This window comes from Nansenia antarctica (assembly GCF_963989245.1).
Source record: "Nansenia antarctica genome assembly, chromosome: 10".
NCBI lineage: Eukaryota > Metazoa > Chordata > Actinopteri > Argentiniformes > Microstomatidae > Nansenia > Nansenia antarctica.
The window spans coordinates 14,959,545-14,976,451 of record NC_137680.1 but is presented as its reverse complement, the minus strand read 5'-3'; the positions used below and the strand labels follow the sequence as shown (position 1 = coordinate 14,976,451).

Below are 16,907 nucleotides of genomic sequence, written 5' to 3'. Positions count from 1 at the left end.
ACATTTTGCTTGATTGATAACTGAAAATGATTACAATGAAGTGAAGCCAAAATATCTTGATCGCCCCCTGGTGGCTGGCTGCAGTATAGGTGTCAGGAGTCTGTTAACACTGATAATAAATCAATAACATACATTTTGTAAGAAAGTGAAGATATTAAACAATAATATGCTAATTATGCCTAAATAGAATAAATAAAAACAAGTCCGGTCCCCACAGTGTAAGCTTCGAAAAATTCTGGCCCTTGGACAAATGTAGTTGGTGACCCCTGTTGTAGAGGATGGGGCTTAGCACGCAGCCCTGGGGGGACCCAGTGCTGAGTCTGAGGGCTGTGGAGGTGTGGGAGCCCACCCGCACCCTCTGGGGGCGGTCAGACAGGAAGTCCTTGATCCATGCACATATACAGTGTGATAGTCCCAGGTCTAGTAGTTTGGTCACTAGCCTGTCTGGAAGGATGGTGTTGAAGGCAGAGCTGAAGTCCACAAAGAGCAGTCTCGCGTAGCTGTTTCCCCTCTCCAGGTGGGATAGAGTGGAGTGGAGAGTCGTCGCGATGGCGTCCTCTGTGGACCTGTGGGCTCTGTAGGCGAACTGGTATGGATCCAGGTTGGGCGGGAGGCGTGTGACTATGTGGGCCCGGACTAGTTTCTCGAAGCACTTCATGATGATTGGTGTGAGTGCCACCGGGCGGTAGTCGTTTAGGCAGCTCACCGTGCTTTTATTCGGGACTGGGATGATAGTTGAGGTTTTCAGGCAGGGTGGGATGGTGGCCTGGGACAGGGACTGGTTGAAGATGTTGGTGAAAACCCCGGCCAGCTGGTCGGCGCAGTCCCTCAGCACCCGTCCCAGGACGCCATGCGGCCCTGAGGCTTTCCGGGGGTCCACCGCCTTCAGCACGCGTCTCACTTCATGCTCTGTGAGGGTGAGGCTGCTGAGAGCTGGAGAGAGTGGTGTTTGTGTTGTGGTTACCTCCGTTCGCCCCTCGTCGAACCGGGCGTAGAAGGAGTTCAGCTTTTCCGCCAGCAGGGGGTCGTCCTCCGCGGCTGTGAGCCTGTTGGCTCTGAAGTTTGTCATGTGCTGAACCCCCTGCCACACCCGCCTGGAGTCGTTGCTCAGGAAGCATTCCTCAATCTTCTCTCTGTGGTCTGCCTTCTCTCTGTCTTCTCTCTGTGGTCTGCCTGCCTTAAATAAATACTTTATTTATGACTGTCTTGTATCACGTTGCTTATTACATATTAAGGGTTTTTACTTTTTTTTTTACACAAGGTATATTACCCCAAGAAAAAGATGACACCTGGTGGTTGTTTTGCCGAGCCTGCTGTTTTACAAACAACATTGGCAACAGACAAACAGTTTGGGGGCAGGAGATGGGCACCTTATTAGCTACTGTGTGCTGGACTGCAGAGTCCCAGTGTCCCCCTACTCGTCCTGAACACGTCTGGGAGGTAAAGGCGGGAAAGGAGGCGCCCGCGCCAAGCGTCATAGCAAAGCTCTCCGTGATGATAACATGAGTGACTACTGTGACTGTTTACTGGACAGAGGCTGATTTATTTTGAATATTGTGTTGCAGATAATAAAATATAGATAATTAGATTATAGTGAACTGTAATAAAAACAGTAAGGAGCGTAACAGTTAGTGTTAATAGGTCAATTTATTTAATTGGTTTAGTATTGCATGAAGTGCAGGTAGAAATGTGATGTGTACATGGTGTGATGTGTACATGGACGTTTGTTGGGGTATGATGATTGTTGGTTGGAAAGGATGGTTGTTGAGATGCATGGGGAACAATGAGTGTGCATAAAGAGAAGATACATTTGATGTTAAGTAAATAAAGATTACACAGCCTGCTAAACAAGCAATATGATCTCTCCTGTTTTATTTCGTCTTTCTACATAAAACAGATCCCTATATGTTGCTGGCCCCGCCCCTTACCAAGGTGGGACCTGTAACACATAACCTACAAAATGCATTAAATACATTAATTAATGTTGCCTTTTATTTCTCTCATAATAAAAAATAGGTATAAAGACAGATATTTCCCCATCGCACTCAAGCCACAGATTTCTGCCTGCTTTCTGATGTCCTGGCTGCTGCAGCAGAGCAAGAGACTGGTGAGGAGGACAGTTTGGCAGTGAGTGAGCCCCCACAGAAGGTACCACGAGCTGGCTCCTTGCATGCTATGCATGCATGCTGAACTGTTGGCTGAAGAAGATGGGCAACAGCATGAGGGCGGCAGTGGTGACATCAACCCAAGAGCATCACAGGTTAATCTCTACCTATCAGAGGCAGTTATCCCAGATGGTAATGGACAGCCTCTTGCTTTTTGGAAGGCCAACGAAGGCCGCTTTCCTGCTCTTGCACAAGCAGCACGAGTCTTCCTCTGTGCACCTTGCACAAGTGTAGATAGCGAGCGACTTTTCAGCATAGCAGGACATATTTTAGATGATAAGAGGAACAGGCTGAGTGCCAAAAACGCTGAGATGCTTGTATTTCTCAAGGCTAATCTGCCAGTGATGCTGCTTAATCAGAAGTAAGGTTTGAGTCTGAAATCTCCTTAGGTGCAATGTTTAGTTTTTTTGTTTTATTGATTATTGCTGACTTGCTGTCTTATCTCCTCCTAAATATGACTTGAAACTGACTGACTTGAAACAGTATTTTATATTTGGCTATAGCCTGTTTATGTTGTAGTTTAGTTTGGGTATGTTTATTGTTCCTCAGGAAAGCTACAGTATAAGCTCCAAGTTCTCTAAGAGCCTCTAGTTCCTCTCATTCGAGTGGAATGTTGCACATTTGATGTGACAGTGTACATTTTATTTATTATGATTTTTATTTTCACATTTTATTTGTTTTTCCTGAAGTAAGCTACAGGTGGTTGTGAATTCAATAAAACAGATGGTTGTCAATTCATGATACTTTCTCATCTCCTAATTTCATTTGAATACTTAATATACAATGTCAATGGTGTTAAGAATAATTAAAAACATAAATAATGCTACACAATAAATAGAATGCTTCAATTGCCATTTTCGACGCTGTGATCGGTGATCGGTGATATCGGATCGGCAGATCACTGATTCCAGTGATCGGTGATCAGTGATCGGCACCAAAAACCCTGATCGGAGGATCTCTAGCTCTAAGTGCGATGTGTCACTTTGCCTTGTCCCTGAAAGAAATTGCTTTGTGGAGTATCATATGGGACTTCAGGCTGAGTAATGACTCTGCTGCCAGCCAGCCAGCCATCCCTATCCCCCACCCCCCATAGCCCATTGAAATTATAAATAGTTGCATTTGTTGCACTGTTATTTTCTTCCTGCTCCTGTTTACATTATTTGAATGTGCAATAGTTGTTTTCAAGAGTACATTGTTTGCACTAATTGTGATATTTTTGTTTTCTTACTACACACTTGAGAGCCAAAGTGTCCCAAATTGAGAGTCTGCCTGGTTGAATCCTTACTAAAACCTCTGTGGAGTCTTTACCCTTAGCTCAGATTCTATCACATTTGGTACATTTGTCGTCAGGGAGTTGGCACCTGTCTGCCTGGAATCATTGTTAGATATGTGTTTGTGCTTGGTGTTGCAGTGTATGGATGTCTCTCTAGTCTAGTACCGCAAAAAGAACATATTTGAATTAAAAGGTCTTCTGTTTCAATCAAAAAGTCAAAACTATATACAATATGTATGTAGATGTGATGAATACCATCCCAGGTTTGTAAAATTGTGGCTCTTTGGCTATTATCCCTAAAATAGGTTAGAGTAACAGTGTGTTCAATGGCATTCACCTCTGTCTAAGGTCATTTACGGGGACTATACCACGCTAGAGAATATTAGGCCACCTACTGTATGTAGAACATAATTTAGTATCATCCCTTTTCACTTTCACACAGATAAGATGAGTGCAGTCAGAATTTTCATCCCTGCACAGACATGAGATGATGTTGAGTGTCATACTATGAGTGAAGCTCTAAGTTGGCTTGTTTCCCGTCTGGACGATAATATGCTATAAACTTTTCATAATGGGTTGTGCTTCCACTGGAGATTCCAGATACTGTTGGGATGTGGACATGGTAGAGAAATGAAGGTAACACCACAAGTGGTAAAATAATGTTTCTCTGTTAAGATCTTTGGTAAGGATGATGAAAAAAAAAAAAATTACAATGCCAAATCCTGTTAACTAGAACATAGAAGTGTTTGCAGTTTAGTCTTGGGATTTAAAATGTCTATGCATACATACTGTATCTGAATATAGATAAAATGATCAAGGAGTTTGACATTTTATTGACATAAAATGTACATTACATGTCTGCTGTGCACTGTGCCATGAAAGACAATTGTGTTCTCTCTATAACCTTTAACCTATTTATAACCTATAAATAAATAAACATACAAATATCCTTTACCTTCTGAATGTGTTTACTAACCTGCCAGACGGAAAGTTAGTTTAATCGGCTACACATTAATTTTCCACAGCATAGTTCGTAGAATCTTCTAGAAGGGATTTATACTTGTGATGCAAGTTAGTTTAATAGACGACACATACGTTATATAACACCAGAGGGCGCACAAGTCAATTGTTGCATTGAGGAAAAAGGAAAAAAATAATATATATATATTATTATATATAAACCCCTCAAAAAAAGTTTGGAAACGTTATTTCAGTCGATTCTTCCTCCCCTTTAATAATACCAATTGGTATTGTATTTTATATCGTTGGCAAGCCTGATTAGTCACCTTTACAACGAGGTACAACATGTAAGGATCATGCATTCATGGAATGAGTTACACAGCTAAACGTGTAGGTAGCGGCCCAAACATTTTTGCCAAAATCCCCTGCAATAACCCTAACCCTATTCTTCTGTTGGTATTCACTCTCGTTTTGAGCTTCAAGTGCTGGCAGGTGTATGTCAGTTACAGGTGTGTGACTGGCACCTGAATGGCACCTAATTGACAGGAATGATATTCTGGGCCCAGTGGCGATCCCATATCTCCAGAATCTGGGACCAAACTCCATCCTCCAGGATGACAACGCTCGCCCCCACAGAGCCAGGATCATCACAGAGTACCTCCAGAATTTGGGAGTGGAGAGGGTGGAATGGCCTGCTGTGAGTCCAGACCTCAACCCAATTGAACACTTGTGGGATCAGCTTGGGCGTGCTGTACGTGCCAGAGTGACCAACGCAACCATGTTGGCTGATCTTCCACACGCTACTGAGGTCCCTGACAGTGTAAAAGTAATAAAGTGTAAAAATGGCCAATATGTGTAGTTTTTTCCTTATTACTGTGGGAGAGTGCAATCATCTAATCCACCAAGCAACTCAAAACGAGAGTGAATACCAGCAGAAGAATATAGGGGATTTTGGCAAATATTTTTGGGCTGCTACCCACACATTTAGCTGTGTTGCTCATTCCACGAATGCATGATCCTTACAAGTTGTACCTCGTTGTAAAGGTGACTAATCAGGCTTTCCAACTATATAAAGTACAATACCAATTGGTATTATTAAAGGGGAGGAATAATCGACCGAAATAACGTTTCCGAACTTCTTTTGAGGAGTTTATATGGGGATGCCATTACTTGCATGCCTGTGTGTCTTACAGCATTTTGAATGTGTATAATTATAGTTTTGTAATAACTCATTGTAATTGTGTAACCACAATTTAAGTGTAGGTTTATACGGCTTATTGAGACGACTCTGTATGCTGACAACACTTTTGATTTCAGATGCATCTGTTTCGTAGGTTTAACTGTAACTGAATGGTTGAGGTCATGTAAAGAGAATGATAACTGGTGGAGGGTTGGGGGGGGGGAGGGGAGGGGGGTAAAGTAGTTGTAATGCGTGATATGTATTGTCTATTATGTATAGTGTAAAACATTTAAATTAAAATCTGCAAGTATTTTGTCATATCCTTGAAACAGTAAAGTTTAGGGATGCTAAAAATATTTGGCTTTGCAGTTGCTGATACTTATAATACTGTAGGCCTCATAACAACCGACCACAAGTACCCGCATTTTTGGACATACTGTACATACAGTAATCTCATACTGTTTTGAGATTTTCACCAGGAAATGCAGTATTTTAATCAAGTCACAATACAGACATTTGCAGTGCCAGCACTGTACAACACAAGCATAACACGTCCATACAAACAAAATACAATGCTTCCCTGGATTAATTTAGTAAAAAAAATAGTTTTATATCACATTAAAAAAAGAGAGTACAATTATCTTTAGTTCTTAAAACATATTTCTCTCTTCTTTTTAGACATGTAGAGGAGATGCAGTCAACAAGGGGGGAAAATCACCAACGTCAAGCCCCTTGAGAGCGCGGGTGTGAATGGGCCAGGCAGGTGTTTTAGTGCAAGGTAAATACTTTAGAAGTTAACATACGACAGAGTAGTGTACTGTATGCAAAGACAGTTCCAGGACCTGAGTGTTGTGAAAGGGAGCCCCCTAGTGGGCATTAGAAGTTTTACACTCTCCACACACACAGACACACAGACACAGACACACACTCACACAGACACACACACAGACACACCCACACACACACACACACACACACACACACACACACACACACACACACACACACACACACACACACACTCACGCACACACGTAAGAGCAGCAAGCAGTGGGGAACATGTATCACAGCCTGTCATTCTAACCATGCAGTCCTAGCCATGCAGGTAAAACACAGATGTTGGAATAGGGTAAACACAGGTAGAAACCAGCCTTAAAGGTAGACTCTGATAAATGACGTCACGCCTGTGAAAACAGAGCAACTTTCATCAAATATATTGTTGTGAACAAGAGAGAATGAGAGCATCGGAAAAAGTTTCACTGCCTTTAACTTTCACTTTCACTTTCTTCCTTTCCATGTCCCTCAGTTTCTTCTTTTTTTTGGTTCAATTTCTCTGAAAACAAGGCTTAAGTAAACAGCTTCCTGGATGAGAACCAAAGATATCTCAATTCTACCCGAGACACTCACAAACTGCACAATTGTTTGACGTACACGCTCTATTGTGGATGCAGCATCGCCCTGCAAATGTTTTGCTATGACGTCATATCCCAGTCTAGTCTACCTTTAAAACTGTTAGAAAAGGTTCAAGCCGGGCACACCCTGGCTAGATGCTGTTCTGAAAGATTCATCACAGACTGAGTGCAAGCAACACCATATAGGCATAGACAGGGCCACAGATTCTCTCTCTCTCTCTCTCCCTCTCTTTCTCTTTCTTTCTCTCTCTCTCTTTATTTCTTCTCTTTCTCTCTCAGCCTCCCTGTTCACTGGACGGTCCACACCTCCAGGTCTTGTACAGTGAAGTCCTGCTTGGTGGACAGAGGCTGGTTGTGGAAGGTGTGACAGGCGAAGCTGGAGCCGTGGTACAGGTCAGCATCCAGCCACAGGCCAAAGCGCCCCCTGGAGGACAGCAGGAGGAAACACATTAGACTAGGGCAATGCAGTGAGAAATGATCTGTTTTGCTTTTTTTAACACCCCTCTGTCTTTTCTCTCTGAATGATTTTGTAGCACAGATGAACAAATAGGACAAGTATGCATGAGGACGTGTGTATTCTTTATCGTAGGCCTATATGTTTCGGAGTAACTGAAGGGCCTAAAGGGTCTAATGTCTAATGTCTAAAGGTTTGAACACTTACCCTCCTCCACCAATCTGTAGAGAGTCCAAATGGCCCCTCACAAAGTATGAGTTCTCCCCACTCCACTTGTAGGCCTGTGTGTGAACAGAGAGACAGACCAGTTCCACTTATCACAACAGCCAGGGGGAAGATATTACATGGTGCACCACCGCAACCATATCCACACAGTAAATGCCAAATGGGCTGCTTGGGGTGACCCATCTGTGACCTCACCCGACTGAAGTTGTAATTGAAAACGGTAAAGTTAAGGTTAGGAATAGGTTTATGCATAAGGTTAGGGTTACGCTTAGGGTTGAGGGCATGTTCGCCCCAAGGATCCCATCTTAGCCTATACCATATCCACAATACCATTTAGAATGCATGTCCAATACATTGCTTCATTCTAAGTCATGGCCCATGATGGTGTGAATATGAGAACATCACCTAAGGAGGTGTGTAGTAATGTTACCTGGAACTCAGGGTTGAAGGTGTAGAGGAATGTCTCTCCTGTCCCGTAGCAGCAGTTACTCACTCTGAAGGGTTGGGTGGAAAAAGCCCCAAACACCTGGCAGGGTAACACACATCTGTTAGCTCATTAGGACTAATACAGACATGGTCATATACACTGATGAGCCAAAACATTATGACCACTGACAGGTGAAGTAATAACATTGATTGTCTTGTTACAATGTAAAATGTAAAAAGAGAGAGAGAGATGAACCATACCAGTATGAGGGTGTGGAAATATATTTCATAATTAATTATATGCCAATATAATGTTGTATTATAATTAATTTAACGATTTAACGTGCAGTCCTTGGTTCCATGGTAATTCTTTCTGCATTAATTCATTAATGTATTTATTAATTTATAAACCACACCCACTTCTGGTCTTCTATCCGAATACAGATGCAGATAATTTTACAGGTTGAACAGATACAGATACAGATAATGACATCTCTGTACACCCCTATTAGGCAGGTGGTCATAATCTTTTGGCTCATCAGTGTAGAAACAGAATCAGAAAATGTTTTTGTCCAGCAAAACAATGGTTGTCAGACATTGTATTTAGTGTTAAGATAACATCATAAAAGCAAACACCGCAAGACAGTACACACAAAATGTCTATTTCCATAACTTTGAACTAAATCACACTAGAGATGGATGTATGTACCAGAGGAGGCTGGTGGAGGTAGACATCTGATGGCTCATTGTAATGCATGGAATGGAATGAGGAATGGTATCAAACACGTGTTTCCCGGACACAGATTAGCAGCTATAGCCCTGGACTAGATCACCCTTTCAATGGAGACTCTCATCTAAATGTTTTTTTACTCTAGGATTAGGTTAATTAATTAATTAGGTTTAATCTAAGAAACCGGACCAATGTCAAGAGAATACTGGATTCTCGGGTCAGGGATGAAAAATATAATGCCCATCCCATCTGTCCAGTGATATTTATGTCATTACAAAAGAACGACATTACTCTAATTGTATAGTAGATAAGGTATTAACTCAAATATTTTTGGGGGGCCATTTTGGACCACGCTAGTCGAATCTCATCCGCGCTAGTATACAAGCAGTCTAATAGCCTGGCTGGCCAGTGCCAAAAACCCTTAGGTACTGTATGTGTTGAGATGTTTACCTTGTTGTCCATGTCTTTAATAACCATCAGCACAGGCCTGTCCAGATCGGCCATCCTCCTGTATAGAGTCTTCAGACTGGTGCCGTGCTCCGCTGTGCTGTAGATCAGTCGCCATGGATACCCCTGGGTCCTGGCGGGCATGTAATTGGCCAGCTGTGGGTGCAGGAAGCATGGAGGGTGAGCAAAAGCCATGCATCTTTCCAACTTTATGCAAAACAATGTCACATATTTGACTTTGTAACTATGTTTAACAATCTAAGAGGCAGCAAAACCAACTGAGACCAGTCCCACTAAAAGGCTGAAGAGGGCGCTGTCTGTTGTGATTTGTACATAAAACATCCTGTCTGCACGTTATGTTGGTTAATTTATATTATGTGTGTACATGCATGCACTTGTGTAATTTGCGGTAGTCTAACTCACCCTCTGGATGTGGTGGTTGTCCAGAAGCTGGCTGTGGTCTGTGAGTTCAGGCAGCAGGTCCTCGTGTTCCTCATGTTCCTCATGTTCCTCTGGTTCCTCTGCTTCCTCCTCCTCTGAGCTGGAGATGCTCTGGCGACGCTTGGCTTCCTTGACAGTGATGATCTGAGAGGTGCAAAACCACAACTCTGTCAAAACACTTTCTGTTTCCACTGTCACTTTCACAGCCACACTCCTCATTCACTGACTCAAAACACACAACACATACTGTACAATTATAGCCACCTAGATGGATGGATGAATGAATGAATGAATGAATGAATGAATGAATGAATTTTCTTTCACCCAAAAAAACTAATTCCTAAAAAAAAATATATATCCTAGTGACATATCAAAGCTGTTTCTCAGATGCACAAACAACCACATACTGGTCAACATATTGCAACATGCTCAACATAACAAAATAACAACCTAAGTGGTGGATTAAATATAGCAACCCACCTGTACATATGGTTCCATACATTGGTTTGCAAAATATAAAACCTTGATGTTCTCCGGCATTGGCCTCATGATTACTATTAACCCTCCCAGTCTTACACTATAGCCTCACAATATTATCTCTACAGAACCACAGTGTGTGAGAGAGAACTCCAAACCTGCACCCACCCACACTTCATGCTTTCTCACTACACCGTTTTACGTCCCATCACCATCAATCTCATTGGCTAGTGATGATACTGCAGTCTCATTGGTTAAACCCCAAATTGGTGGTTAAGTTCATAGTTAAGTTTCTATTTCTCTGCAAAACAGCATGAGAGCGGGAAGTGAATCAAGGGGATATGCCCATATATGCACCAGCTTTAGCCTAACTGCCAAAAACAGAATTACTCTGTCATCTCTTGTTTGGGTAGCTACATAATTTGTTTATAAGCTAATAGGTTCGGGGAAACACTTACATTTTAAAGTAAAGGTCAAACTTAATCTTTTACTTAAAATGGAAATGATTGTTGCAGAGCAGCTAAGAGAGATATGTCCTACCATATCTGATGTCAGTGGCAGAGTACACAGACGGCAGTGGGAGCATGATGGGTGCACTTTTGTTGCTTTTATCTTCTTGGAGAAACCTCTGTCCTACGTGTGTATGTACGTACGTACGTACGTGCGTGTGATTTGTTTTAAATAATGTTCTCCTTGGCTGCTGTCTTGGACCAGGTCTCTCTTGAAAAAGAGTTGTTATCTCAATGACACTAACCTAGATAAATCAAGTTTGAATACAAATAAATAAAATCCAGGATCCAACCAGGTCATTCCTAGCCTAGGAATCCTTATCCTAATCCTTGTTCCTTGCCCTAATAATGGTTGTATATGTGTGTGTTTTTTTATATAAATGTGTGTATAAGTTGTGTTGTAAGCTCAAATGAACTTGAAACTTGAAACTTGAAATTCAAGAACTTACCTCCCAGTTTTTGGCAGTTGGGGTAGGATTGTGAAATAACCCGTCATTGGCAGCAAGCTTGTCTTTCTCCAGTACAAAGCACTGGGGCTTTTTGGTGTCTTTCCGGTACATTTTTATCTGGTCTGGTGACCACTGGATAAAGAATGTGTAGAGGTGCACCCTGGTGAGGCAATACATACAGTATATCATCAAAACCCCATGGTCTCCTTTAGACTTAACACAATTCAATCAACCTCTTACTGAAGCAGGCTAGGCCTGCAGCACCGGAAAGTGAAAGTGTCTCTGATTTGTGTGTTGAAGGAAAGGACTCGTCCTCAAAGAACGGTCCAGATACATGACTACAGCCCTGGGGCATGAAACAACAACCGTTATCCGGGGGTGTAATCTCTACCCACGCTAACTTTAGGATAATGATAACCATCTCTCAGCCAGTTGGTATGCCACTACAAGAACATAGTAGCCTTGGCCTGCCCACGCACATTCCACTCTGTATGGGCAAAGAAGCAGCTCCCACACCTGGAACCTCACAAGGAAGCTGACCAATTTAGACCACTCCCAAGATGCTGCAATATCCAAATCCCTTCTGATGACAAGTCATTTTCAATTACCTCCTAATAGAGACGGGCACCATAAATTAGCTCAAGCTAGCATGCCATATGGTACAATGCATATGACTGTTGTAAATGTCATTGTTACTGCATCTGTCCCTGTTCAAATTAACAAAGCATAACATAATATAAATAGTTCCCAATGCAGTGGCTATTTCTCCAGGACTTCCTACTTCCTGGGGAAAGTACCAAAGAAAGACTACACATGCAACTACAGTAGGTATCCTTTGAGAGCTCATGCTCATGCGTTCACTTATAATTATACTACTCACTTATATTACTCTTCCATGCTCGAGGCGATTCCCATGGTGAGCAGACAGGGTAGAGAGAAGTTGCAGGAGGTGAAAAAGAAGAGGGGGAGGAGAAGGTGGAGGTGGAGGAGAGCGGATGGTTTCTGGAGGCTCAGTGCTGTAGCTGAAGCAGCGTGTCCACGCCGACTCCCTGCCCTGGCTAGGCATTTTATACCAGCAACTTGGCCGAGATAAGCCCCTTTTTCGCCATAAAACCCCCCCTTAAGGTGCTTTAAGCTATTGAAGCATGGAGGATTACGTAAGACAGCAGAGTTAGAGAGTCTGCCTGATCACACATTAACTTGACATGCTCTGCCTTCATGGGCTGGATGAAGTTCAGAAGGTTACTGTGTCAATCTAGTGTCAAACATGAAGCTGCTGCCAAAGAGATAAAGGTCATGTCTCTGACCCTTAGACCTCTTCTTCCATTATCTCAAATGTAATCACATCTTCTGTTGATACATCTTCTGACATGCCAAGTACTCCACTTGATTCCATAGTCCCTTTGAATAACCCACTCACATTTAAGGAAAGGAAAGGTCTGGGATTGATCCATCTGAATGTAAGGAGCATCCTACAACATAAAAAAATAGATCACATAAAATTCTGATCTCTCAATCAGACCCAGATGTTGTAGTTTTGACTGAATCCTGCTTAAAATAATCTGATACTGACTCCTCCATTGCATTAGATCAGTATAATGTATTTAGAATAGATAGGGTGGGTAGAGGGGGTGGGGTGGTCATATGTGAAAAGAAAAATCTAAAACACTTCTGTGATCAAGCGTTCTTATTTGACCTAAGTCATAGTGACTTTTCATATACTTCTGAAATCCCTGAAGTTGAAATGGCTCTGGATTTCTTCCTAAAAACACTTCTCTCAATCATTGATAAGCATGCACCTTATAAGAAATTCATTTGAGTGAAGGATAGGTCAACCCCTTGGTTTACACCTGAACTATCATCCTTATTCAGAGAAAGAAATAGAGCCTGGGCTCTTGCCAGACGCTCTGGGGATCCATTCCACTGGTGAACTTTTAGACAGGTTAGGAACAAGTGCACATTGTCTGTGAGGAATGCTAAATCAAGTTATTATTAAGATTTAATTACAAGCTTGTATTCAGATCCAACTAAAGTTTGGAAGGCAGTAAACTCTAACAAAACCAAGACTACTGTCTCCTTATCTAAAATGGTCAAATATAATGATTGCTTGATAACTATCTTGATAGCTATCTCCAAAGTATCCTGCTTAGCTAAAATCCTAGAATCATTGATGAATGACCAAGTTAAAGCATTTCTCTCTAGCCACTCTGTTGCCCTCATCAATCTGGCTTTAGAGCTAATCATAGTACAATCTCAGCCACCACTTAAGTTGTTAATGATATCGTATCTGCCCTAGACAAAAAATAAGCTGTCCTATTTATTGATCTGTCAAAAGCATTCAACACGATTGATCATTCTCTTCTTCTAAATAGACTACAGTGTTGGTTTTGATAGCAATGCTTGCGGTTGGTTCCAGAGCTTTTTATCTGGTAGACTGCATTGCGGACTCTGTGCAATCAGCTATTGACAAACTCTCATGTAATGCTCTGTAAGATGAGCTCATTGACCTTAAGATTGTACTTAATGCAAGCAAAACCAAATTCATGGTGTTCTCTCGGGCCAGATATTCCTCAAAATAGTTTGCATATTTTGACTAGAAATGGGTCTGTCATAGAGAAGGTTACAGAATATAAATATCTTGGACAATTTTCATTTAAATATCATATAGACAATCTTTAATCTAAATTGAGGCAAAGAATTTGGTTTCTTAAACAGGAACAGAACCAGTTTTCCAATGACATGCAGAAAGAGGGTTGTCGAAGCAGTCTTTCTAATGGTCCTGGATTATGGGTTATGTGGTTTATAGAGGTGCTTGACTCTTAAATCTTTGGATTCTGTCTATCAATCTGCTCTTATCACTGGTGACAGATATGATATTACGACCATTACCGAAAAGTCACCTCCTTATCTTACATCACTACTTGATTGGAACTATGGAGCCTATTTGACATGCTCAAATGACTGGTTTACACTAGAGGTTCCCCGTATACAGACCAAACTTGGAAAGTCAGCCTTTCATTATGCTCCTGCTGCTTGGCTGATCTGCCTGCAACAGTTTGCAATTGTTTTTAGTTTACCTTCATGTCTTTATATTTTATTATGTGTTATGTTTACTATGTAAACTGATTCTTTGATTTATCAATGTTTATTGTTAACTGTTGAATAACTGCTGAATGAAATCTTTGGGGGTTTGAACCAGGGACCTCTCACATGGATGCCATGGATCCTAATCTGTTATACCAAGAGGACATCCTCATCGTAAGAGGGCTATATCTGGGCTAAAAAGTTGCAGGCAGGGCTACCTCATCATGAGAACGTCATTCCAAATCACCTCTGCTACACAAGCCCCACTCTACTGTGGCAAGGTTGGCGATTCGATCCCTTGCTGGCCACATGTCGAGGTGTTCATACACACTGAACACTGAACCCCAAATTGCTCCCAATGAGCGGGCTGGTGCCTTGCATGGTAGCTTGCCGCCTTCGGTGTGCGAAAGTGTGTGTGACTGGGTGAATGGAATCATTGATTGGGTGGACTATATTGTGCAGTCCATTTACTGTGAAGTGAAATGTATTTATATAGCACCTTTCATACACAAAGGCAATTCAAGGTGCTTTACAAAAAATAAATAATAATAATTGAAAGACAAGCAGCAAAGCAGTGCATAGCACAAAAAACACACATTAACAATTAAAATAGAACATTTATAAGACTCCATTATAACACTTCCACTCATGCCTTCAATCAACTCAGTAGTTTAGTATTTAAGGCCTTGTACCGTTTCTTCACATTTTTTGTGGTCAATGACATTAAACTGAGTCATGTTTATTGAGCTCCTTTTCTGTGGGTGCCGTGTAGCCACATTTCTTCTTGAAACGGAGTGTGTGCAAGACCTAGAAGGTGAGGTGAACTCCTTCGGTAAGGAACCAGAGGTTACGCCACAGGGGTAGTGGTGCTGTTGGGAGGGAAGTAATCAATTTCAGACTGCAGGAGGGCTGATACACAGACAAGATCAATAGTGTTGCAGACTTGCAACCAAGATTAAAGGCAATGTCTGCGATTGAAAAAGACAGACTATCAATCTGACTATCAAAAAAAAGAAAAAAGAGATTGAAAGAGATAGACTATTAAGGGATGTATACTGGATGGAGGCTCTGACTGCCCAACTAAATGGACAGACCTCTTTCAACGACGGTGGTCACCCCTAACAATATATTTTTCTCTCTGAGAAGCATGTGTTGTACTAGTGATATTGCTTTTGATACTCAATTTCTTATTTGCTTTTTCCCTTTCCTTGTTTTGATTTCCAACTGGATGTATACGGTCCAATACGTTGTGATGTGGGTATATATTGATTTTGATGTGTTGCCAAGTGATGTAATGTGTTTGTGTTGTTTTTTTGTAAAAAAAAATGGAAAAAAAAAGAAAGAGACAGACTACCATTCAGACAATTAAAAACAGTATAGTTTGTTTTAGACTTGCTCAGTCAAACCTCCAAATCACATTGTTCTCACGCCTCTGTATCCTTTTATGTCAGCTGATGTGGCTTCGATTGAACCTGGATAGAGCACAATGAGAACAAGCTCGCAATTTCATTGGATGTAACATTCCAAGAACCCTGCCCCTAGATGAGAACCCTGCCCTTCACATGACCCTAGATGGTCGTTGTGGTGCGTCGTGTTTTCTGATCAGGTTGGACTGTTTTTCAGAGAGTTGTTGTCTATGCCAGCTTACGCACACACAGGCACACATACGGGCACACACACACACACACACACACACACACACACACACACACACACACACAGAAACACACACAGGCGCACGCACACAAACAACTTTCACTTGGCATTCTAAGTGAACCACTCTTCACCTCCTCCAATTCCTGCAATGCTTCTCTGTCTCAGCACGCTCTAAACCAGTGGTTCTCAAACCTCTCCTCGGGGACCACCAGCCGTTCCACATATTTTATCTGTTCCACCACCAGCACACCTGATTCAACTAATGAAGTACAAAACATAATTGCTTTGCACTTGATTAGTTGAATCAGGTGTGCTGGTGGTGGAACAGATAAAACATGTGGAATGGCTGGTGGTCCCCGAGGAGAGGGTTGAGAACCACTGCTCTAAACAAGCTGTGGAAAGTCCCGAATGGGCCTGGTCCCCTGGACAGTTATACAGCTCTTCTTCACCACATCAACAACTCATAAATGAGTTCCAATTAGGGCTGTACAGATCCATATAGTAAAGTGCTCTGGTTGACAACTCTTTATTTGTCTTAATTAATTGGATTTCTCGATATCAGACCAAGAACCAGAAGCTGAGTGACATGTATCAAGTTTCAAGTTTTCAAGTGTAAGAGAGTAAAATTATTAGGTTCCGGTTCCTGACATTGCAGCACAAGACAATAAGGCAATAGGGATAGGCCCTAATTCAAGATTTTAAAAAGTGACAATAGTACAGGACATAAGTGACAAATAAGACAGGATACAATTAGCAGTTTAATTTGCAGACAATGAGACAGTAGGCATAATACAATAGAAAAAGTGTCAATAGTACAGGACATAAGTGACAATAGTAAAGTGACTGTGAGCTTAAGTTTAGGTAGTCTGTATGCATGGAATGTGCTTGTGGATGATAGTCAATTGTCTACAGTAGGCTTTTCCATGTCCTGATTGCCTGGGGGAAGTGGCTGTTGGTTAGCCTCTGAGTTTTGGCCCTGAGGCTCCGGAAGAGGCTTTGCCCTTTCGACGGCGTCGGTT

General features: G+C 41.8%; 1 protein-coding gene across 1 annotated transcript; it reads right to left on the bottom strand.

The window, feature by feature from the left end:
• Positions 1–7,278: 7,278 nt before the first annotated feature.
• ncoa7a (nuclear receptor coactivator 7a) lies at positions 7,279–11,259 on the bottom strand (the record flags this gene model as incomplete). The annotated part of the gene is made up of 6 exons (XM_080541003.1): positions 7,279–7,414; positions 7,652–7,725; positions 8,100–8,195; positions 9,276–9,428; positions 9,696–9,857; positions 11,149–11,259. The coding sequence occupies 6 exons, from the start codon at positions 11,257–11,259 to the stop codon at positions 7,279–7,281; spliced, it is 732 nt and encodes a 243-aa protein (XP_080397129.1).
• Positions 11,260–16,907: the final 5,648 nt, after the last annotated feature.